At 36.3% G+C, this 24163-nt stretch overlaps 2 protein-coding genes across 3 annotated transcripts; one reads left to right on the forward strand and one right to left on the reverse strand.

Annotated features, from left to right (window-relative positions):
* Nucleotides 1–922: 922 nt before the first annotated feature.
* ppih (peptidylprolyl isomerase H (cyclophilin H)) lies at nucleotides 923–22369 on the reverse strand. 2 transcript variants are annotated; one of them, XM_073867450.1, is made up of 9 exons: nucleotides 22169–22369; nucleotides 8595–8658; nucleotides 8444–8467; nucleotides 8068–8112; nucleotides 5285–5327; nucleotides 4208–4300; nucleotides 3526–3613; nucleotides 3404–3444; nucleotides 923–1234 (listed from the first exon to the last, which is right to left on the reverse strand). In XM_073867450.1, exons 1-9 carry the CDS (start codon nucleotides 22233–22235, stop codon nucleotides 1166–1168), a joined length of 534 nt encoding a protein of 177 aa, XP_073723551.1. In that variant the 5' UTR covers nucleotides 22236–22369; the 3' UTR covers nucleotides 923–1165. The 2 variants fall into 2 exon arrangements, with proteins under 2 accessions (XP_073723551.1, XP_073723552.1); XM_073867451.1 differs by lacking the exon at nucleotides 22169–22369 and adding an exon at nucleotides 17859–17940.
* LOC129414955 (probable G-protein coupled receptor 160) lies at nucleotides 10301–17042 on the forward strand. The gene is made up of 2 exons (XM_055169073.2): nucleotides 10301–10582; nucleotides 13733–17042. Exons 1-2 carry the CDS (start codon nucleotides 10472–10474, stop codon nucleotides 14813–14815), a joined length of 1194 nt encoding a protein of 397 aa, XP_055025048.2. The 5' UTR covers nucleotides 10301–10471; the 3' UTR covers nucleotides 14816–17042.
* Nucleotides 22370–24163: the final 1794 nt, after the last annotated feature.

Genomic DNA, 24163 nt, shown 5'->3' on the forward strand with positions numbered 1-24163 from the left:
AAAGGGAAAATATTTACCAATACATAAAAATGTTTGTGTAAAACGTTAATAAAATACATTTGTATTGACAAAGGTAAAATAAAACACACTGGTGTGTTGAATAAACAATTCTGATAAATATTTAAAATGTATCCAAATATATTACGTGACGATGCTTATTAAGCAGAATTTGTATATATATTATTTCAGTGTATTTCTATTTCCAAAATTTACTCTTATGTAAATCAATGTCTAAGTCCCTTACAAAAATTCACTGATAAACAAAACTACACTATGTACTATGGATATATTAGTAATCTGAATTAATTTATTCAGCAGACACCTTTATACAAAGCGACTTGCGGATAAGAAAACATTTTGTCTAAGTGTGTTTTAAAAACAATATTTACATGTAAGAATTAGGAATACAGATATAGTTAGAGGTATAATGTAGAGATGATGTGTTTTGGGGGACAAATTCCATCACATTGACTTTCCTCACAGCATTATAAAGGAGGAAGCACTCAATGGTCGTAGATGAGACGGACCCAAACTACCCCCTTCCTTTTGTCATGCAGATATGTTTCTGGCACTGTCGAGGAGACCTGGCTGAAGTGTGATTTTATTGTTAATGGTCCCACACAAAGACAGGCTTTAACATTGACCCCATATGCCTCCCACCGAGCCCAAAACTCTTCCTGCACTTCAGCTGAAAGAGAGCTTTTGTGTCTCTATCCAGGAGTTGGGGGAAGGGGTTTCTGGGTTAGGATGTGGCGGCCTTCACTCATAATACATTTGCATTGAGTGGTAATGTCTTTAAAATACAAGTTTAGTATCACAAACCAAAAGCACTTGGATGATTGAAAGCTAATTTTTCAATGTGAAATCAATTCTGTCTGGACTTTTAGGGCAGTGGAATAAAGGATGTTTCAAGGTTTTCCTCTTTTTTTGTAAAAAAAAAGTGAAATTTATTGTAGGTGTCTTGGTCACAAAACAGATGCTTTCAGTTTCAGTAAGCTGCCATACAAAATGTACAAAGAATACATGCTTCTGTCTCTAAATTGAAAGTTTACACGTTTGTCTTTTATAAGGTTGTGAAGATTTGCAAACAAATGCAAAATTGTTTGGTTCCAGATAGTTTTTGATGCAAAATAGCCAAACAGTGCAATCTGATGATAAAAGAGAATCACATTTCCCCACACTGAGCAACGACAATGGGCAGCTTGGGCTTGTTGTTGGGTCCTGTTGGTACATTCTGTGTAAAAAAGAAAGTAAAAATATGAATTTTAAAATCGAATTCAGAATAAAACCATTTCTTGGCCATGTCTGTCATGCTTTGGTTGTTATGCATAAGCGTCTAACATGGGAAAGTGTACATTTATTAAAGGTGCCAAAAATGCATTGAAATAATCGACAAGGTAACTTTTTATTATTCAAAAATTATGCAGAGACAGTTTAACATGTCCATTTACAACACTAGGATTTGCCCTTAGAATTAAATGGTCTATTATTACCTTATTTATAAGGGTCATGAATAATAATGTTGAGCTCTGCTCTGATTGGCTGTTACTCAGAGCAGCTTCTTCAGTAGCTCACATTAGTAAACAGATCTATGTTTGAGCCTGTATCAGACAAAGATACAGATTTTGAGGAATAATCAATTGTTTGGAAATTGTTAATGAATGTTTCTAAGTTTGGTGCTTTTCCATTGCATAGTACTCCACTATTTAGTTTAGTTTGGGTCGGGTCAGCTCACCTCACTTTGGCGTGGTTAGCTTTTCCATCGAGTTTAGCATCACTTCGTAGTGGGATGGATTATAGGCGTGTCGTTATATTTGCGCTGCCTACTGCTGTGACATCATACAAGTGTCGTTGTACATTCCCATTCATTTATTTATTTCTCAGTCTGCCACAAAATTAAAATTGACCACCACAAATAGATGTTTGCACGTCGCGTTAACCTCTTTCTCACATGACAGTTTCTGTTCAAACACTGCGGCGTCAGTCGACGGCGCTCCGCTGAGCCTCATTGAAGTTGCATTAAGCATATATAATGCTGACGCGCTCGTTGCGAATGTTCCGCCACAAACTGCAAGTCTGAAAAAAAACTGTTATGGTGTCCCTGATTCTCAACCTGTGGATGTTTTTCATCGCTAAAAGAGAGTTTGTGAACTTATAGCAGAGCACAGATGACAACCGCTGTGTCCGAAAACTCAAGGCAGTGACTTGTTGCCTCGCTGCCTCATGAGGAAATGACTTTCGGACACACTTCAAAGGCAGCGTGTTTGAAACTAATCACATATTTGAAAACTACAATACTAATTTCTCGCTAGAAATGCAATTAAAAAGTGTAAAAAGTGAAAATCTACCTTTATTTACACTAAATTGGTGGTCCAGTCGCTTCCTTGGCCACCATTTTATTTTTTCGAATATCACCGGGCTCGACCAATCACATTCTTATTGGACGCCCACGCATAGGTATCTCAGGAGACAGGAAGTAAACCAAACATTGAATTCGGACATGCCTTGATGCCTTCCTGCCTTGGAAAGCTGCCTCAGAAGGCAGCAATTTAGAGTTTTCAAACGCAGCCAATATGTTAGCTCGAGACAGCGCAAGCTAGCATAAAGTAAAGCTTATCTTTTACATTGTAGCGATGATGCTGGTAGTGACGATTCTCTCAGACCAATCAGTGGTCTACAGTGTTTTCGTGTCACGTTTGGTATCAGCTCGGGTCGCTTGGAACCCCAACCAAGGTGGTACGAAAAAAAGTATCGGGTACCACGTACTGCACCCAATGGAAAAGCTCCCAAAAGTAAGCTGACCCGACCCAAACCAAACCAAACCGTGGGGTACCATGCAAGGGAAAAGCACCATTTGTGTTTTTTTTCAGTATCGACCTGCCAAACGTAACTGTAACATCAAGAGTAGAACTTCAGTTTAAACGCTAGCATATAGCATTAACTAACATATAGCGCTAACTCAGCAGTCACAACTTTGTTTTTAGTTGTACTTAATTTAATGTGTAATTTAATGTTGGGGTGTACATCTCGACTGTAACGTCACAGCTGTTATGTTGAGATTGTTCTGTTTTTCAGCCGTCTTTTGCATGCACAGGGTTTACATAAGGAGGAGGAAACAATCGTGTTTGAGGCTCACGATGTGTCATTACCATGTACAGAACTCTTATTATTTATTTATCCCTTTACATTCTATGGCACCTTTAATAATTATTAAGATAAAAAAAATTCTTAGAAATACTGCTTAATTGGTTGAATACTGTCATATAAACTACTACAGACATATAAATGTTACAGAGTTCAAGAGGTGCCACAATTTCCTCATAAATGAGAAAGACATTGCTTTGATAGATTTGTGAAGCCTGAAACATTTTGCAACTCACTTGTGTGCACAACTTTGACTCACCTCAATTTTTCTCATGACAAGCAAACCATCCACCACTTTTCCTGCAATAACAATTTCAAGTTAGCGATGCAAACAAAGATCAAATCTCGGTACAGAATCGATGTTGAATTTGTCTGACTTACCGAATACTACATGTTTCCCGTCCAGCCAGTCACACTTTGTGCAGGTGATAAAAAACTGACAGCCATTTGTTCCTGGCCCGCTATTGGCCTGCAAGTACAACAACATCACTTGTGTTTGCAAAATAATTCACATGCTCTGAGAGGAAGATCAAATGTGATACCAGCAATATCTTATATTATATTCATTGTGCATTTGTACTTAAAGGAATAGTCTACTCATTTTCAATATTAAAATATGTTCGAAGTACTCCCAAAAGTGCTATTACGCCATAAAATATAGTTCCTCTTTTAAATCCGCTTAGAAAAGCGCTACGTTTTATTTTGTACCACCAAACTTGCTCGTATAACTACTCGTCTTAAATAGGAAAAACGTTGATGTGTTTGGTCACTTCTAACTTTATCTCTAAATGGTACCATTGAATGAATGGGGCTAAGCTAAATGCTATCGAAGCGTCGCAGCGCGCTCCAGCGCTTACGTGCACGCACACAGATGATAGAGGGATGTATCAACAATTCTTAGTTAAGGTAATAACATATTTTAATATTGAAATTGAGTAGACTATTCCTTTAAGGTGTGCACAGCTTTTCAACCACTTTGAAATGTAGTGGATTCAAAAGTAATACAATTTCTCCTATACAATATTGAACACTTCTACAGCACCAGTGTGTATGAAAGCTTTACCATTGACAAGAGTCCAGGACTTGAATGTTTCATTCGGAAGTTCTCGTCTGCAAACGGTCCTCTGTAAATACTGCAGATACCAGTGCCATCACCCTTATGGCATACAAAAACACACAGTTTTAATTCTTAACACACATGAATACATACACCGTAACCACTTATCTCTGACTATTCATTCTGCAGACGTAGAAAATCATCTGAGCTTGTTCATAATTTTTATTTATTGCAGTAAGATCCTGTGATCACTAAAGGCAAGGCAAACCAAACTAATGAGAATCTGCTGTCATTAAAAACCCAAATTGAGTGATTATTCATCTAATATCGCTGTGACATCATTTTTATGTGGTGTGAAATAATTTAAACAACTTTAAAGAGCTCTGACCCTGAAAGCACCTTTTTATATTCTTCATAACGTTAATGAAATAAAAAAATATATATACCATATTTTCTGGACTATAAGTCGCACTTTTTTCATAGTTTGGCGGGTCCTGGAACTTATAGTCAAGTGCAACTTATACAGCAAAATTACTTCATATGAACCAAGAGAAACCATTACCGTCTACAGCCGCGAGAGTCCTCTCTATGCTGCTCCTGTATTTATGTAATTCAATGGATTCAGTGATACGGAATGACTTTGGGACCTTTTTAAACTTGATTTGGCCTATCGTGTTAATTTTGCCTATTCAGCCTCCCAGGTATGTTCTGTATGCTATTGTGTATCGTGTAATTATTCAGCCTGCTGTTCTGTCTGCTATTGTTTAGTTGAATAACTTGCCTTTCCAGATTAAATGTCTGTTCTTCGGCTTGGATTTTGTGAAATCCTTTTCTAAATAAACATGACGTATAATCCACTGTGACTTATATATGTTTTTTCCTCTTCAAAACACATTTTTGACTGATGCGACCTATACTCCGATGATTTCCTACAGCATTTCTAAGCAGAAACGTGTGTAATCCATTGACTATTTCAAAAGTTGCACACATCTGTTGTTATAAGGAAACAGATGTCATGACTGTCAGTCAACAAATGCAAGAAACCTCATACGAAACACAACTCCATCTCAAAGCAAAACTTACATTGACAAAATCTCCTCCCTGAATCATGAAGTCCTTAATAACCCTGTCAATAAAAAAGAACACACACATGACATTACTTCCTGTTTAATACACACATTACAGACTGACAAATAAAAGCAGTAAGTCAAATATCTGGGTCATTTTTACTGGACATTATCATGATTTTGCTATTTTCTTAGAGAGAGAGAGAGAGATAAGAGAGAGAGGTTTACAGCAACATATGGACCTGCTGGAGAAATACTCTCAAAACTGGGCCCTGACGTTCAATCTAAAAAAACTAAACTTATGATTTTCCAGAAAAAAGCTAGATTACAGAATTACAGATACACATTTACTCAGGGAAACACTGCAATAGAACACACCTTACACTATGACTATCTCGGGTTAAAAATTTGCGCACCCTTGTGATGTCAGAAGGGGATAAGAAGGGGATAATACCGCCCCTTAATCTGCTCTATTCTACCACGGCACTGCCATTTAGTCCAGATAGAGAAAATAATTGACAGCACAATTGAGTTTCAATTCAACAAACCAGCATTATGACGATCAGTGTTTGCGTTTCATCAACTCATTTGCATTTTAAAGGACACACCCAAAAACAACACATTTTGCCCACACCTATAAAGTGCTAATGTTAACATGTTATAATAAATGATCTATATGGTATTTTGAGTTAAAACTTCACATATGTGCTCTGGGGACACCAAAGATTTATTTGACATCTTAAAAAGTCGAGACAGACAAACACTTTCTCCTTTCCTGTGGTAAATATAAAGAGCTTTAAGAAAAACACTTTCACAAAATCTCAAAGTACCGTATTTTTTCGGTCTATAAGCTGCGTTTTTTCATAACTTGACTGGTGCTGTGTCTCATAGTCAGGTGCGCCTTGTAAGTCAGTATGAATTAATTTTGACATTTATGAGGCAAGAGACATCATTACCGTCTACAGCCGCAAGAGTCCACTATATACTGCTTCTGTATTTATGTAATTCAATGGACTCAGTGATGTGGAATGACGAGTAAGGGGCCAGTCACACCAAAAGCGCTTTAAACGCTTGCAAACGCAAGGCGCGACGCACTGCCTTTTTTAAAAAAAAAGAGCAGTGCAACGCGGCTTTTCTTATTGCTAAGCAACCACCGAGTCAGCTGTCTTGTCAATCAAATATTGAAGCGTGAGCGCTCTTTTGCTGTTAACTGTCATATTAGCAGAAACTTTTAAAAGAGGACGCTTGCTCTGACCTTGTTTGAGGATGAGAGGTGCACAAACACACAGGAGAGAGTGAGCGAGTGGTGTCCGGTTCTTCAAAGCAACTGTAAACTTCCCTCACCACAACGTAAGACCCGCCTCTCCACTCATTTGATTGGACAATGGAAAGACGCGAATGACGTCGGGCGCGTCTCCGCTCTCAGCGCTCCTTCAAAAACGTGTGCGCGGCAGGCGGCAAAAAACCGCAAGGCACTCGGCGCGCATAAACAGCGCGCAAACGCGCCCTGCCCAAAGAATATCATTAAAAAAGGCGCCTGCAACTGCATAAATGCTTTTGGTGTGACTGGCCCCTAAGTGAACTTCACGCTAGTTGGCTTGTTCGGTTAATTTAGACTATTCAACCTTCCAGGTAAGTTCTGTATGCTATGATTTATCCTTTAAATAACTGATAATATTACTTTAACATACAGACATCTATTCAGCCTGCTGTTCAGTCTGCTATTGTTTAGTTGAATAACTTGCCTTTCCAGATTAAATGTCTGTTCTTCGGCTATTTGCAATGATTACATTTTTAATATGTAATTGCAAAATTGTGATATGATGCCTTTATTGGTGTCAATGAATACAAATTAGCATATCTGCTATATATCTTATATACAGTGCTTACATATAGAGCACTGCATTAGCGCTCGAACTGATTTTGCCAAGTGATTGATGTCCTCAGGGCAACATATTGTGTTGACCCAAGGACAACATTTTTCTAAATAAAACCTAAACCTACCCCAAATCCAAACCCTAACATAACCAAACCCTAAAATCAGAGGGACATGATAAGTGAAAAACAATGGTCTAGAAACAGCTAATCCTTGTTCTAAGCTTAAACTTAAAAAAACCTGTAAACTTACTTCTGAAATCTGATTGGTTGATTGAAATGTTGTCCCAGGGTCAACATAATGTTTGCCTGAGGACATCAACCACTTGGCAAAATCAGGAGAGCACTGCATTAGCAGTGTAAAAGACGATACTGATAAAAATGCACTCCTTGCAAGTCACTTTGGATAAAAGTAATATCTGATTCAGAGGGCAATGATGTAAGACCAACTTTAGATCCTATGTGTCACATTCACAATCTGATGACACTGTGACGCATGTCTAGATAACATAGATTTGCACATGTGATAACATACAGCCTGGGACTCACATCAGACTGCTTTGAGATGCAAAGTGGCGTGTGTTTACACTGAGCCTCATGTATGCAGGTTTGATTAACTGAAACCTTTAAAACAACAAAACATTTGTGTAACTTCAGACGGACAGAAACACTAAAAGGCTTAATGGTAAAACATATTTCTTTATAGCTTTTCTGTAAGAAATGTCATTTGTGTGTGAAAGCTTGTAGATGTTTGCAAGTGTGTTGCTATCGGTTTCCTCATTGGCCTAAACCAAACACGCTTACCAATAATGATATTGTGGTTATTTGATAAGGCAACATACGGTTTGTTTAATCATCCTGCATTTGAATAACTAGCAAACCATTAAAGTTAAATACACAACAACACTGAGTTAAGTTTCTTACCGATGAAACGTGCAGCCTTTATAGCCCACGGGAACACCGTCCTTCCTGCATTAAAACACATGCAAATAAGCCTTTAAAAAAACCATGAAGTGCCGAGCTGATAAAGAGGGATTTGAATTACACAGACAAGAGTGACCAAAAGACATAACATAATAAATAACTAAGAGAAATAGGAAATAACAGATGTGTGTTAAAAATGTAAATCTTATATATTGGATGAATGCAGGTGTGAATTGTATCAATGCATTTGTATGTAACAACCACTCCTAACTTTCTTTCTTTACTTAACATGTAAACATATACACACTTTACTTGAATAAAAGCACATATTTTTAAGACATGAGTTGATGTGTAAAGTAAGAGTTCAAGCACTTACTTAAATTCTCCAGTGCAAAACTGCCTGAAAGACATGAAAAGCAGATTCAAAATGAAGAGCCATATAAGTGATGAAGTAAACACTTGAAAAGGTCTTGCTCATTTCAAAGGCATAACAGCATTCGTGCATGAAAGAACAGCAGACTTCTCACCGAAAATTTTCAGCAGTCTTTGGCACAATGTCAGCAAACAGCTCGATCTTCATTCGGCCCACTTCCAAAAGAAACATTTAATAATATCTCATCATCAACGATGCAGAATGTGTGTCATTAAATTGACTTTTTAAATGGATTTATTTCTTTGTACAGGGTTCTCACACCTTAGTTAACTTCAAATTCAAGGACCTTTCAAAGACTTTCCAGGTCCAATACCCTCAAATTCAAGGACTAAATATGGGGACACATTTCAAGGGAGAGCAAGTTTACATTGTGTTACCTTTTAAGATACATTGTTACAGTTCCCTTTCAAGGGAACTCGCGCTGCGTCACTGCGGTGACACTTTGGGGACGCCTCCAGGGGTGAATGTGTAAATCAAATTCAACCAATGCAAAGGCTTAACGACAAAGACAGGGTGACGCGGGAGCCAGGAAGTATATCGCTATCTGAAATATTGCCAAAGACGCCGTTATAGGGACGCAGGAAGTATGGGAAGGGAGACGCGTGCAGTGTCTCGTTCCCTTCTCAGGGAACAACAGTTACATACGTAACCCGAGACGTTTTCATGTGTCAAACACAACTATGCAAAAAAGCATTTTGGTATGAATCAACATTCGTGTACAGAAGATAAAAGCATTTAAAGCGAACAGTTTAGCACGTGTGGTTAAAACGTCTAGAATTTTTATGATATCATCCGACACTACACAGGGAATAATATGGATTTTTTCCCAAAAACCGTCTCGCATAAAATAGATTCAAGCACTTTCAATGACCTGTATCTATGTATGTATATTTTCAAAAACTTCCCAGGGCCTTGAATTTTTTTCATCAGACTCACAAACTTTCATGGATTTCAAGGACCCGTGGGAACCCTGTTTGTAAATGCAAATTTTCTCTTTGTTCACGTTTAACTTTTCACTGACTAGCAAAAAACAAAAAACATATTATTGCTAGCAACCGCATTCCTAAAGAACACACAACGTCATCAATGCAAGTGTCTCCCAAATGCATAGATATAATGAAATGAACAATGTAGGACAAGTTACAAAGAATATATTGTTTGCTTATTGAATGAGTTCAAATTATTTGTGAATGTGTTGACTTGACCTCAAACGCACACCACACCCAGTAGAAAAAATAATGCGCGAGGCTTGTGAGCTGTCACTGGTTCACGTGGGAGGGCTGGCAGACCTTTAAAAGAGGCGTTTGTTTGGACACAAACACTAATGGGTAAATATTGTAATAATGGGTGACAGATTGACACCGCTAGGATAAAATTTAGCCACATTGGGTCATTTTCAACCCAACATATGTTTTCCCGTTTAATATTTACACGTTATGGGTTAAAAATAACTCTTTTTAGAGTGAATGTGTACATTCGATGCCAAGTTAGACAACAGAACTGTGGACACACAATAAAGATGATGGGAGATATAATCAGTGATGTGCTTTATCTATCTTTAGAGAATAAATGCTTCATTTAGATATATTTTGGTCTATGCTTGCTCTAAACTGACAAGCCTTTACAAGGTAAAAGACGCCGCTTTCGTTTCAGCACAGACCTGCAAATGTCCTTAATTCCATTTTTACAAAATCAAAATGCCACAGGATGATCCTACATCAGCTGAAATCCCCAAAACAATCCTCTACACATTACCACCTTTCATTTCATCAGCCACAGCGTTTTAAGCCTCAGTCAAGACTCTTTATCCATGTCTGGATTGTGAAGTCTAGGAGGTATGATGTAAAACAGGAAATACAAGTAAATTAACATGAACCTGCAGTCAGGACTGCCTGCTTATTGTTCATTGGCCGAAGAAACAAAATATGCACAGGTAAAGAGGCGTGGGTCAAAGAATGTGCACTGACAGCAATGAGACTAAGCTTGTTTTCTCACTTGACAGGATTCAGTGACACTAACCCGAATACTAATGGAGTTCTTATATCAGCGCATTCAACATCAAGACAACTACAATCGCTCACGGTAACTAAACTACTTCATCACATTGCTGTCATGTTAAACACGCTAGGACAGGAATAAATGCATTTAAAAACTCTTAAAGTATGAAACCTCATTATAGTCAATGTATATGCTGTATATTAAGTTGTGGTTATAAGCAATACACTGCACTGTAAAGAATACTGTGGAATATACAGTAGCCTACTTACAGAAATTGGCAAGTACGTTGTTGTAGTTTACTTTACAGCAAACTTACTGTGGATTTAATCACAGTCAAAATTCTATACTGTGATTTATATTACAACAATCACAGTACTGTAATTGCAATTAGAGCAAATATTATACTTCTGTAATGAACATTACTGCTTTAATTGTCTGCACTGTAAAAGAAAGTTCACACTGTTTTGCCAGAAAAATTACATTTATTGGCATTAATATGTAAATATTAATATTTTGTGACCGACTCTTCACTCACAACCACATACGTCCTCAACTACACATAACAATATATATTTTTATTTTTACAGCTAAGAGCAGTAAATAAGCCATGTTTTAAAGTGTACTTGACCTGTATTGTATTCCATTCTAATATAACCTAAAGATGCTTGGGTGTGGACTCTTTCAAGTTATCCAATAAAAGCAACCAGATATGAAATCTCTAGCAACGCCAATAAAGACCACAATGACGTCCCCAACAATGGTGCAGATAATCATCTCAAAACACATATAAACAAACATGTAGAGCAGGGCATCTCAAAGTGGGGTCTGGGGACCCCTGGTGGTTCTCAATGCTTAGCCAGGGGGTCCTTAAAATAATGTTTTATATACAGTAAATTATATAACTGCACTGTATTATTGAAGGTGCCATAGAATAAAAACTGTATTTACATACGCATAGATGAATAATACGAGCTCTGTACATGATAATGACATATTGTGAGCCTCAAACAGGTTTGTTTCCTCCTTATGTAAACCTTGTGCATGCAAAAGACCGCTGGAAAACAGGCCAGTCTCAACAGAACACCAACTTTGATTTTACAGTCAAGATGTATGCCCCAACATTAAATTAAGTACAAAGTTATTAAAATGCTAAAAACAAAGTTGGGACTGCTGAGTTAGTGCTATATGCTAGTTAATGCTATATGCTAGTGTTTAGACTGAAGTTCTACAGTTTCGTTATTTTCGTCTGATACAGACTCAAACATAAGGTTTGTTTACTAATGTGACTCGTGAGCTACTGACATGAGCCCGAGCAAAGCAATCAGAGCCGAGCTCAATATTATTATTCATGACCAGGGTCAGATGGAATCTCTCTGCATACTTTTTTTTGCTTTTTCTGTGGAAATTCTGCTGAATGATTTAAAACGTTTTTAGAAGATATTAGAGAATTTAAGCTATAAATATTACAAAATTGAATCTAAAATAATTACTTTTTTTTACAATGAAAATGAATACACCAAACCAATGAGTCCTCTGAATTAAACTGGACCAACATGAACCAGATAATGTGCATGTCAAGATAGAATTATAGTTTGTATTGGAGTTCTCCGCGGAAATCTGCGGGCGTGGATTGTGTTTGGCCTTGTTCATGACCCTTTCAAATTGGGCAAAAATAAACCATTTTATTCAAATGACAAATCCTACGGTTTTAAATGGATATGTAAAAATGTTTCTGGATAATATTTGCACTTAATAAAGTTACATACTTTCTATGTAAATATCAAAGAAAACTTTAACACATTATTTCAATTTGTGAATCATGATCACACTGTCGGGGCTTATTTCTGTGATGACAATAACGGCTAAAATAATGTCTATTTACCTCAAAAATAAGGTAAGGAGCATTAAACATTAGGGTTGGGAACCGAGAACCGGTTCTTATTCAGAACCGGTTCCGCTTTTTAAAAGGAACCGGAACCGCACGTAATTCTTAAGTTTCGGTTCTAAAAGCGGTTTTGATGCGAAGCACGTGAAAAGCGCTGGGAGGGAGCGGTCACTTTAAATAGTCATGTCTTACCTCATGAATATTAATTACGTTGAGCCACTGTTTATATTCACCAACGCAACCAAATTAACACTTGCGCTGCTGAGGTTAGCTTTGTATACTTTGTGTTAAACATGTCTAAAAGTCAAAAGTGTGGATTCTAGGGCTGTTGACGGTACAGTGCGACCCGCGGTGGCGTGCACTTCACACACTATGAAAAAGTACAGTCTCACCCAGCGAGATGTCTTTCAAGTTCGCGTGAAAGCAAATAGACATAACACTCAAGAGTTAGTGCGCTATAAACCGATATCAGTGATGACCCGCTGGCTTAGGGGCGGAACAATTAACTATTTGGTTTATTAATTCACTGAAAAAAATGATTCATTGCATTTAATAAATTTTTTTAAGGTAAGTGGTTGCAATCAATTTATTTAAGCTACATTTAAACAAAAAAGATTAGTAACGTAAAGTAAAATATAAAACTTTTGTTTAAATGTAGCTTAAATAAATTGATTGCAACCACTTACCTTAAAAAAAATTGATTCAATTCAATGAATAATTTTTTTCAGTGTTTGTAAATGTTATGTCATATATATTATTAAAATATTCATATTTAATTTTGTGTATCATTAAACTGCTGGATTCGAGTTACTGTGTGTTATTAGTTTCGAGCGGTTTATATCTGGGAATAACAAACCTGCAAATGTCGCAACTGGCCAATCAGAATCAAGCATTCGAAATGAAATTTGAATAAAACAACCCTTTTAAAAACAAATAAGGAACATTTAGATGATTCAGGAAAAGTGTGTTTTTGTTTATCACAATGAAGTCAATATGCTTTAAGGCATAGGTCTCCAACCCTGTTCTTGGAGGGCGCCTGTCCTGCAGGTTTCAGCCCTAACCCCAATCAAACACCCCTGAACCTGCTAATCAAGTTGTTCAGGGCTACCTAAAAATGAGAGGCAAGTGTTGGAGTAAGGACTTAAAATATACAAGACAGATGCGCACCAGGAACAACGTTGGAGACCATGCAAAGCTATCTGTTAGAATATTAAGGGGGTCCCTTGTAAGAGGTCCCTGGCCACAGTGAACCCTGTGGGAAACCCCTAATGATGTAGAGATTTAAAGAATGAAGTAGTTGAGGATTTAACTCATTTTGCTTTTTTACTTTCTGTTGTCATTTCAAACAGCTGGTCGCTTATTGGGTTGCTTTGAAGCACATGCTGAGGCAGAACAGATCTTCAGAAAGAATGATGGCCATTCTTCAGTCAACAAGGTCAAGCGAGAGTATTTGCCATGATGAGACCCTGCATTACCTCATCCTGATGTGCTCTAAAGTGATTCTCAACGCGCTCGTTTTGTGTTTCTGGAGGTGCAGTATATACAAGTCATTCCTCGGGATCTGCAGCATCTCTATTCAAGTCGTCGATGTGCTGCTGGTCGGCGCTGTCTTCTACATATGGTTGTTCAAAGAAGCCACGGCCACCTCGATGTGCTTCATCCTGGCACACGGCTCAAACGTCTACACCCTTCTGCCTCTACCCATCCTCATCGCGGGCGCATTCGACTACGCTACGTACCCAAACGCTGGGTACAGATCTCAGTGCAGGGCTGTTAGTCGCTGTGTAGCGGTTGTGCTTTTGTGGACGTCAGCCTGTCTATGCTCCTATCTCTACACAGACACACAACCCAAAGAGTTTTACATAGACATAGATGTTAAGGCCCTAGCTTGCCCTATGCATGGATCTACGGTCACGTTTTACTTTTGCACAGAGTTAGTTTTCATCGTGGGCGTCGTACTTCTACTATATTTTAAGGAATTGATTGGCTGGCTAAGAAGGGCAAAAATGATATCCGAGCAGAGACCGTCTGCTTTTATTCTCGAGAAAGAATTCTCCTACAGTCAGGTTGAGGAAAGTGGAAATGATGAAAACCGCCCTCCTGTCTTTGTCAGTTTAACTCTATGTTTTGCCCTGAGCTGGATGCCGTACCTGTTTGTATTGGAGTCATTTGAACTGATGGGTTTTGTGTTGCCAGCGTATGCCAGTGTTAATCTCCTGTGGATGGCCTGTGCCAACAGTGCACTAGCTGGCTTTGCTCTCTGGCATCACAGCGGCAGTGATGAACCTTTCCGACCTTTCCCAGATGACAGTTGTGCGTGGAGCGTGTTTTGGCATTTGAGCAAAGGACGAGCGCATGTTAACACAGTTCATCTGTCAGATGAACCGTACGTAATTGTGCACAAGTCAACACCGCCTTTTCAAAACATCTAAAGATCGAAAGTTATAGCTCAAAACATATTGGACTGACATGGACAGTTTTTTTGTGACTTCTTGGGGACTATTTTCACAAAATTTGTGTGCGTTAAGAAATGTTTTTTTTTGTACTTGGTATATTGTGCTGCATGAACAGTTGATGCAGATAAAGCTCGTTGTCATGCAGGTAAGTGCAACAAGATGTTTGCATGTCAAAGCATCTTTTAAAAGTGCATTACGTGCAGACAGAAACTGTGTCCCAATTCAAGGGCTGCAACCTTCTAAGCATGCGACCTTAAAAGGTGAGCAATCGGTCTTTCAAGGTGGCAGCCTCAGAAGTCCGCAAAGAGAACTGAAATGGGACGGCCTAACCCTCGGAGGACCCATATTTTGCGTCACCTGCTACACGCGCCCACCGCGCCTGTCAGGCATGAATGCTAAAACCGTGTTGAATCAACGTTGTTTACGTCATTTAAAAAACTCCCTAATTGGTTTGCTTACCTTACGTTTAAATTCTGTTGATTTCTTTTGGGAGAAATTACGTTATGCATTTAACACATTTTCTACTTTTTTTTAATCCCAAATAAAGAAAAATCGGTGTGTAAACATTTATTTGGCTAAATCCACAGCACTTCAAGTTAGTTTACAAAATAGCCTACATATAAATATCTTAGAGTATTTTTTCTGCAGCTTTACATTGGTGCATTAACAAATATATGTATATTATTTAGAAATTATATCCAGAAATTAATTTGTAATAATGAAATGCAGACACATAATTAACTTAATCATGTGAACATAGGTTCATGATCAAATGTTAACATTGGCCAAAGTACCGATAAGAATACCGTTAAAGTATCTGACCGTTAAAGGAACAGTATGTAAGAAATTTATATCAATTAATCATAAAATGGCCCTGATATGTCACTAGACATTAAGAAATCATTTTCATTTCAAATACTTATATCACTGACAACAGTGGTCTGGCCAGGATATTGTCATTTAAAAAGTGGAGTTGCAGCCCTCAACTGACGTTATGTTGTCATTTTGTATATTGGCCACAAGTTTTGTGATTGCAATACCAGTTTTGGCCACAATCCTACATACTGTTCCTTTAAGCAGTATCAGTAAGAGTAGTAATACCGTTAAAAACTTAACGATACCCATCCCTAGTTATAGTATAGAAGTATAGATGCAGTAGTTATAGTATAGATGTATAGATGCAGTAGTTATAGTATAGATGTATAGATGCAGTAGTTATAGTATAGATGTATAGATGCAGTAGTTATAGTAAACATTTTCAGAGTTCAACACTTGCAGAGCAGGACTATTTACTTGTACTAAATAATTTGTTAATATAAATATGTTGTGTGACAGGTGAAGATAAGAAGTCACTGTACCGTCACTCACAAGGAGATGTTGTGTCCTTAGCAATAAAATCCTTATTCAAAACACTGATAAAAATGAAAACGCTGTCATTCTGACAGATTAAGTAAGTGATTCATATCAGCATGTAAATTCTCATCTTCCCTCACTTCAGTGTTGTGTTTCCCAGGCCTGATCCTGGACCTGTCTGCAGAACTATGAAGTTTCATCTCTATTCTTCATTAACATAATACTTTTATTATTCTGTCATTATGTACAACTAGAATATGTGATTATTACAAATGGCATATCTATGACGACTGTTTCTATTACTATGTGCTCAACTCCACAGTATTTTATTTGTTTGGGAAACAATTTCCATATTTCTGTGCTTGCACACTTAACTTAAACATAATAAATGGTCTATTTAAATCTTGACCTGTGCCTCTCCTCTGTGTGTATGTTCACAGCTAAAAACAGAAGGCTGCTACGGAGAAAATAAACCAATAAAAGCACCACAAAGTGTCACACTGTTGTTAGTGTAAACATCAAGACACATTTGTGAAATTCATATTAGCTTGGGTCCTCTTATTTTTTTCTTACTTTGTCATTAGGTTTAGTGTTTTAAAATGTACTAATATTGCTTTAACAGTCTGATTACAATCCTTTAAACTAGTTTCTTTCTTAGTTGGTAATATTAATGTATATTTTTTACACAATATCACAAATTATGCATGTAGTATTATTGTTTAATTTTACAGTTTTAAGAAAATGTCATATTTTGCCCCCTTCTTAGCTATGAACTGGTTAATTCCTGAGCCCCACCTCACTGTCATTATATCTTTTGAGGGGTTTTGAATCAAAAATGATTTGAATAAATTTGTCCTACTTTCTAAATGTTGAAGTTTACTTCTTTTAATTAAACTGCAAACAGTTCTCATTAGTAAACCATTATTCATTTAAATGCATCTTTGACTCATGTGCTTCATTCATCATTACCATTAGTCATCTATAATGTTATATGAGTAAATGTTTTACTGTCTAAGAACAAGTATTCAGTATACTGAAAACCTGGTAGCGAGTTAACATTTTAGCACTTCCGGTTCCATCGCAGAAGTCAATGGCTGCGTCCGAAATCACACACTGGGCAGTACGTACTGAATGAGATGAAGTACCTACTTACTGACCATTAAAACAGTAGATACTGTATAGTATGAATCCTTGTAGTATGAATGAGATTTGGACATACTACATCCCCATGTTGATACATCATGTGACATCATCACGTCATGTCATACCAGCGCAAATACAGCCGTATCTCCGCTTTCCGTCATTTCCTTATATGACGACGCCTATTCTTCTTCGCTGGATAACTCTTCTCACGGTAGATCATGGGATAGTGAAGTGTCTGTCGTATGCACACTTTACAGGTACTTTTTGCCTACTGTTTTTGGAATACTATGAATTCGTACATACTACTCGCCTACTGCTTTCCGCTTACTATATAGTACGGAAGTATGGGGTTTTGGACGCAGCAAATGGGTAGTTTAAAGGGGACATTTCACAAGATATGTAAAATAAATATTTTCCCTGAGTCTCAATTCATTTCCTAGCTCCCGAGGTGTTAAATCAGTAGTATCGTGTACGTGTATGCTGTGATATTTTTAGACTAGACTTATGAAATATAATATTCTGACCTTGAACCCGGAGATGCCCTGCCATGTTAGTCGTGCTGCCAGTGGAAAAATATGGTACACGCACATACCTGATAAAACAAAACTTTCTGTCAGATGAACGTTCCTGTCAGTACCTGCAGCACCTTAAAAACGCGCTTTTATTACCGTAGACTACACCCCAATAAGTCATGTTTAAATGCTGTTTTCATAACTGTTAAGCAACTGAAATAAGTTGTTGTGAAACTTAAACAGATCTCATCCAGGTACGCAGAAAGTACCCTGATGACCTACTACTTCCGGCAAGATCCCGAAGTGTTCATTTGAAGTGTTCATGTTATCCAATGAAGAAGTTTTATTTAAAAATGTCCAAAAGCGGTAAAGCAAATACAAATACATATACCTAGCAGCTGGCCCTTGTGGTTAAATTGCACTTGTTTAATGTCATTCCAATTAACGACTTATGACGTCACGTGATGTATCAACATGGCGAATGCAGTACATCCAAATTCATTCATACCATCCATATTCATACTATATAGTACCTACCGTCCATACTGTTTTAACGGTCAATGAGTAGATACTTAATCTAATTCAGTACCTACTCTCACAGTATGCGATTTCAGACCCAGCCGTACTTTAACAAAATGTAGAGGGCAGGACGCTTCAGCATCTAAAGAGCGTTTGATTGGACAGGAAATTTGATGAGAAGTTGAGTGTATGTGTAGGGTGATGTCTTAAAAATTCTAGATTTATTGTTAGTGTTTTGGACCATAGTTTATATTTATTCTTACCCAAGTGAAAAAGAAGTACACCTTCATAATGAATTAAAGAAATTAATCTTTAGTACCTCCTAAGATGTTTTTATGATTATCTAAGTGTACTTATCTGTGCTATTTTGAGACACAGTCAATATGAACTAAAATGTGCTGAAAGTGTATTTAAAAATGTATTTAGGTACCACTTGCTGTAAACTTGAACCCATCTTTGTATGAAAGATGGGTTCAAGTTTAATACAAGTGTTAACTAAATAATTTTTGTTTAATAGTATGATAGTATGTAAAAACTTTAATATATTTTATTTTATATTCATGGCTTCTCAAAATAGCACAAATAAGTACATTTAGATAATCTTAAGAACATCTGAAGAAGTACTAAAGATTACATTTTAGTATATTAAGTACCAAATTAGTGTGTTTGTAAAAATAGAGCACTTTAAATAGGTATGTTGCTAACTCAGCTGTCGCGATTGCTTTTTGGTTCCGCACAAAACTCGAGATTTCATCAGGCGGCGCGCAGTGTTGTTGAAAATAATGCTTCTGTTGATTTGTTGATGCCGACATTTCTGAGTTTTTATTGTTAACACAACTGGAAGAAGCATAGGTACCTTTTCATTTTCAGTCACCACCTTTCATGTTTAACTACTGGCCGTGCGAGCTCGCCAAAGTCTGTTGTTTGTCAAATCGTTGTTGTTTTTGCTGAAGTTGAGTAAAGACATTCTTGGAATTGTAAAGACATTTAGTTTAATTGCTAAACTACAAGTGAAAGAAATTTTAATAAATTTGAACGACGACCACGGGAGTTTTACCTACACCAAAATCTGCTTGAATGGACAAAGAATGTGAAGCAGCTGTATAGTCATAGATGTCTGTATAGAACGTGTGCAAAATGTAATGTAAATGTAAAACAAAACAATAGTTATGAATTGAATATTTTGTTTTTAATCTAAAACTTGTAAAGGAGTTTAGATTCAAAACCCTTTGGTTAAAAACAAATGAGATCTTGGAGCCAATCTTGGGGTTATTAGTGATATTCTGAATAAGTAGTGTTATTTGTTGTAATTAGTGGTTTGTTTTTTTATATATCTGACTTTTCAGAAGTAGTATTTAGAGGATCTGGCAAACAGCTTATCCTGAAAGATTCTGAAAAATGTAAAAAGTTATAGCAAAAATTTTATAATTTTCATGATTCAGTCACAGATTTTCTAGAATTTTAATGGAAAACATGGGACAAAATAAAGTGATGATTTTCGAGTTTCAAATTACCAGTATTTTGTTATTCTTGAACCCATAATATGATCTTGGTCTCATTTAAAAGCTTTTTTCAAGCTCTTTCTATCTTCTAACTAGAGCCCTGCATTTCAGCCCGAGCCCGACGGGGCCCGACCTGTTTACACCCTTCGGGTCGGGTTTCGGGCCAATTTTAACGTCACAGCAGATACGCGGGCCGGACCTCGGGCTTATTTAGGCTTCTCCATCTTTTTATAGTTTTCAATTTAATTAAAAGAATTTTTTGACAGACATTTATGATTGCAAAACAAACATTGGAAGACGTTTAACCTATCGCATGAGTCCGCAACGCACAGCCACACATTTACAATGCAGCTGTTTTAACAGTGTATTTAAACAGCAGGACCTTCAGCGCACCAGGAAAAATTATAAATGGAGTACTAGAATAAAACCTTGGATACTGTCTATGCAGACAGCATCCAAGACACAATTTATTAAAGACTTCTCCCTGTATTAATTTCGTGTAAGAAGGCTGTGTCTTTATTTCTTGTTTGTGTATGGATCGACTTTTTTCTTAGTTTAACTGTTGGATGGATACATGAATAGCCATGTTCTGTGGTAAGTCCTTACATTTAAAAAAATGTATATGCAAAAGCGAAGTTGTAAGATAGCATGCATGTTTATTCTGTTTCATGTTTGTTTCGTTTCGTTTTGTATAGCCCTTTTTATTTTTTTATTTCTGCACTCGTTGCAACTGCGAGCAGCAGAGCAACCTGCCTTCGCTTTTTAAAAATAGAGTGTGTTTATAATAAATGTTTAAACTAACATTGTGATATGCTGAAAATATATATTTTATATAGTTGTTATTATAGGCAAGTGTAGTGTTGATTTGAGAGGATCAATTCATCAAACATGTCGTCAACTTACTGTCGGCCGCTAACCACTTGGTTATCATAAAAAACTTTAACAACAAAAACTGATCTAAAATGTAAATAAAAAAGAAATGTAACTAGTTTGCCATTTAAAACAAAACTGAACTGCTTTAATTGCTGCAAGAGTACAGCTGTACAAGCTGTGTAAGGAGTTATTTTTTCTGCGGATTTCTTTTGCAAATTCTATGCGGAATTTTAATTAAATTTAATTCATTTTAAAATGGTCCGAGAGAATGTGCGCTGTGAATATTACAAAACAATAAAATATTTTATAACTATATTATACATTTTATTAAAGGATTACCCTGAATTAAACTGGACCAACATGAACCAACAGATAATGGATAATGTGCTGTCACGACCATAGTTTTATATAATATACATATATTACTGTCTACAGTGTAAGAGTAAAAAGAAAAGGCTTCTCATAATAAATGTAGCATATCAAGATAATTTCATCAGTTTAACAACACAATGTATATATATATATATATTTTTTTATCTTGTAAACGGATTTAAAATAATAAATAATTGTCGCGTCATGTAGCAAGAGAGACGATAGAGATCTCATTAACTTCTCCGCAGAAAGTTTTATTTCAAAAGTTTTACATATTAAATAGGCTATTAAAAAGTTTGTGCTTCTCTCATAAAAACCTCAAAGCAGACAGCACAGACATCTACTCACAAACACACGCGATGCAGTGACTATATCTGCAGACACAGATTCCTAATGGGGAGAATTAAAAAGGTCGGACTCGGGTCGGACTCGGGCTGAGAATTCTGATAAGCTGTCGGACAAGGGCCGGGCTAGGGCCTAAGCGTCTCGGGCCAGGGCCGGGTCAGGGCCTAGATTTTTGGCCCGTGCAGGGCTCTACTTCTAACTAGTTTTAGCATTTAACCATTTTGAACATTTTAGCAAACATACCTACTTTAAGTACATTATGGAAGTGTACTTCCTTTTCACATTTTTATTAATTTCATGGGGGCTTTAAGTTTTTCATTTGGGAAGATCCTACTCTTCTAAAATTCATACACTAAGTTAAACAGGTGAGTACATAGTGCATAGTATGTGAGACAGCTCTTCTGTTTAAAAAAGGCCAGATGTGAACAGTACTGTTTAAAGGTCATAACTGCTTAATAAAATGACAAGACCACACTGCAGATGATGAAATATAACACAGTTCTGATTTATTTTGTCATTTTAGTCTCGACATATAATTCCTAGAGTTTGCGTTATTTAATAGCTTTCAAACGTTTACTGTTATTGTGTAAGGGTAAATGATTGTGGTGTTTTTGATGTGACAGGCGTTTTCTGTGTGCCGTGTTGATCTGAAAGGTTTTGGTAGTCAGTTAACTGATGCGCTCATGTAAACAATAGTGAAGTTTAACTCACCTGTCCGCCAATACTGACGTCGAAAAACACGATAGGATTATTTGGGTTTGACGGTTGAACGTTCATTATTCCTGTAAGACTTTAAGAGATTCACACAACACAACTGTAAACTTATTAATATTTCCTCACACACACGCTGTTCATACAAACGCCCGCGTGACGTCACTACGGCAAAGCAGAAAGGACACGTGTACGGCTACAACAGAGGGACAAAAACCTCTGATGATTATAGTATTATCATGTAAATATGTTATCGCGTTGATTTCTACCTGACGTACACATGTAAATCTGCCTGTGTAAAATGATGTTATTTGTACAGTTTCGTCTGGGGTAATAGAGTAACATAAAGAGATTTTTATCCAAAACTGTCCGGGCAGAAACTCTCACCAGTAGTGGATCTCTGTGTGTCTTCAGCTCTATACAAATCCGTCTTAAATTAATACGATAACCAAAACAGGAAAAAAAACAAGTGAATTACTTCAGTAATTCAGCATTCTTAAAAAACTCTTAACTTTTGTTTCTCAATGTTCCTTATTAAAGATAAAATAGGAAAGAAATAAAATCAGTCCCCTATGTAATTCAGGTAATAAAGCAAAGTTCAACATGTTCAAAAACTGGTATTGCTGAACCCATAAGATATTATTAGGGAATGCAAAATCCAGTAATTATAAAGTCTTAATAAAAAATTCACATTTTTAAAAGATATTTTTATTTTGTTCCATACCCAGTACTTTATATCAGAAATAAAACTAAACTTTTATTTTACTTAAAGGGACATTTCACAAGACTTTTTTAAGATGTCAAATAAATCTTTGGTGTCCACAGAGTACATAAAATTTTAGCTCAAAAATATCATATAAATAATTTATTATAGCATGTTATGTAAATTGCCACGTTGTGGGTGTGAGCAAAAATTTGCTGTTGTTGGGTGTGTCCTTTAAAATGCAAATGAGCTGATCTCTGCACTAAATGGCAGTGCTGTGGTTGGATAGTGCAGACTAAGGGGCAGTATTATCCACTTCTGACATCACACCAGAGGTGTAAAGAGTAGCTGAAAGCCATACTTGAGTAAAAGTACAAATTCCTTACTGTAAAAATTACTCCACTACAAGTTACAAGTCACCAATTTAAATACGACTTGAGTAAAAGTATTAAAGTAACCCAATTTAAAAGTACTCAAGTATTTTTACTCGTACTGAATGTTGGCTCAAAGATGCACTAGTCCTCAACACAAAGAGACATTGTAGGTCAGTGAAAACTAAGAAAGTTTATTTATGAGGTTTTATTTCCTAATATAGAAAAGAAATCGAACACCTCAAAATTTTGATTTGGCAGAACAAACACAGATTAAACATAGTCATAGTCTTTTGATTAAAATTTAATTTAGTTTTAGTCATATTTTGTCATCTGAATTGATTTAGTTTTAGTCTAATTTTATTCAACATTACATTTTATTTAAACCCATTTAATTTTAGTCTAGTGTCATTGTGTATTTGAATGTGCCATGCTGAAAAATATATAGCCTAACTTTGTGATATAAATATATGGTAACACTTTACAATAAGGTTCATTAGTTAACATTAGTTAGCTACATTAGTTAACATTAACTAAAAATGAATTGCACTTAGCATTTATTAATCTTTGTTAATTTTAATTTCAACAATTACTTATTCTTCATTAAAATCTTGTTAACATTAGTTAATGCACTCTGAACTAACATGAACAAACAATTAAAGCTTACATTTTTATTAACTATTAACAAAGATGAATAAATAATGTAACAAAAGTATTGCTCATGGTTTGTTCAAGTTAGTTAATACATTAACTACTGTTAACTAATGAACCTTATTGTAAAGTGTTACCAAATATTCTTATAGGCCTAAAGATATAAAAAGATATAATTTTAATATTTAAAAAATTCCAGTAAACTAAAATTACACTAACAGAAATATGATAATGCATATTTAAAACAGGAAGTTGTTCATTCGAAAGAT

Source organism: Misgurnus anguillicaudatus, chromosome 5 (genome assembly GCF_027580225.2).
Source record: "Misgurnus anguillicaudatus chromosome 5, ASM2758022v2, whole genome shotgun sequence".
In the NCBI taxonomy this organism is placed as follows: Eukaryota; Metazoa; Chordata; class Actinopteri; order Cypriniformes; family Cobitidae; genus Misgurnus; species Misgurnus anguillicaudatus.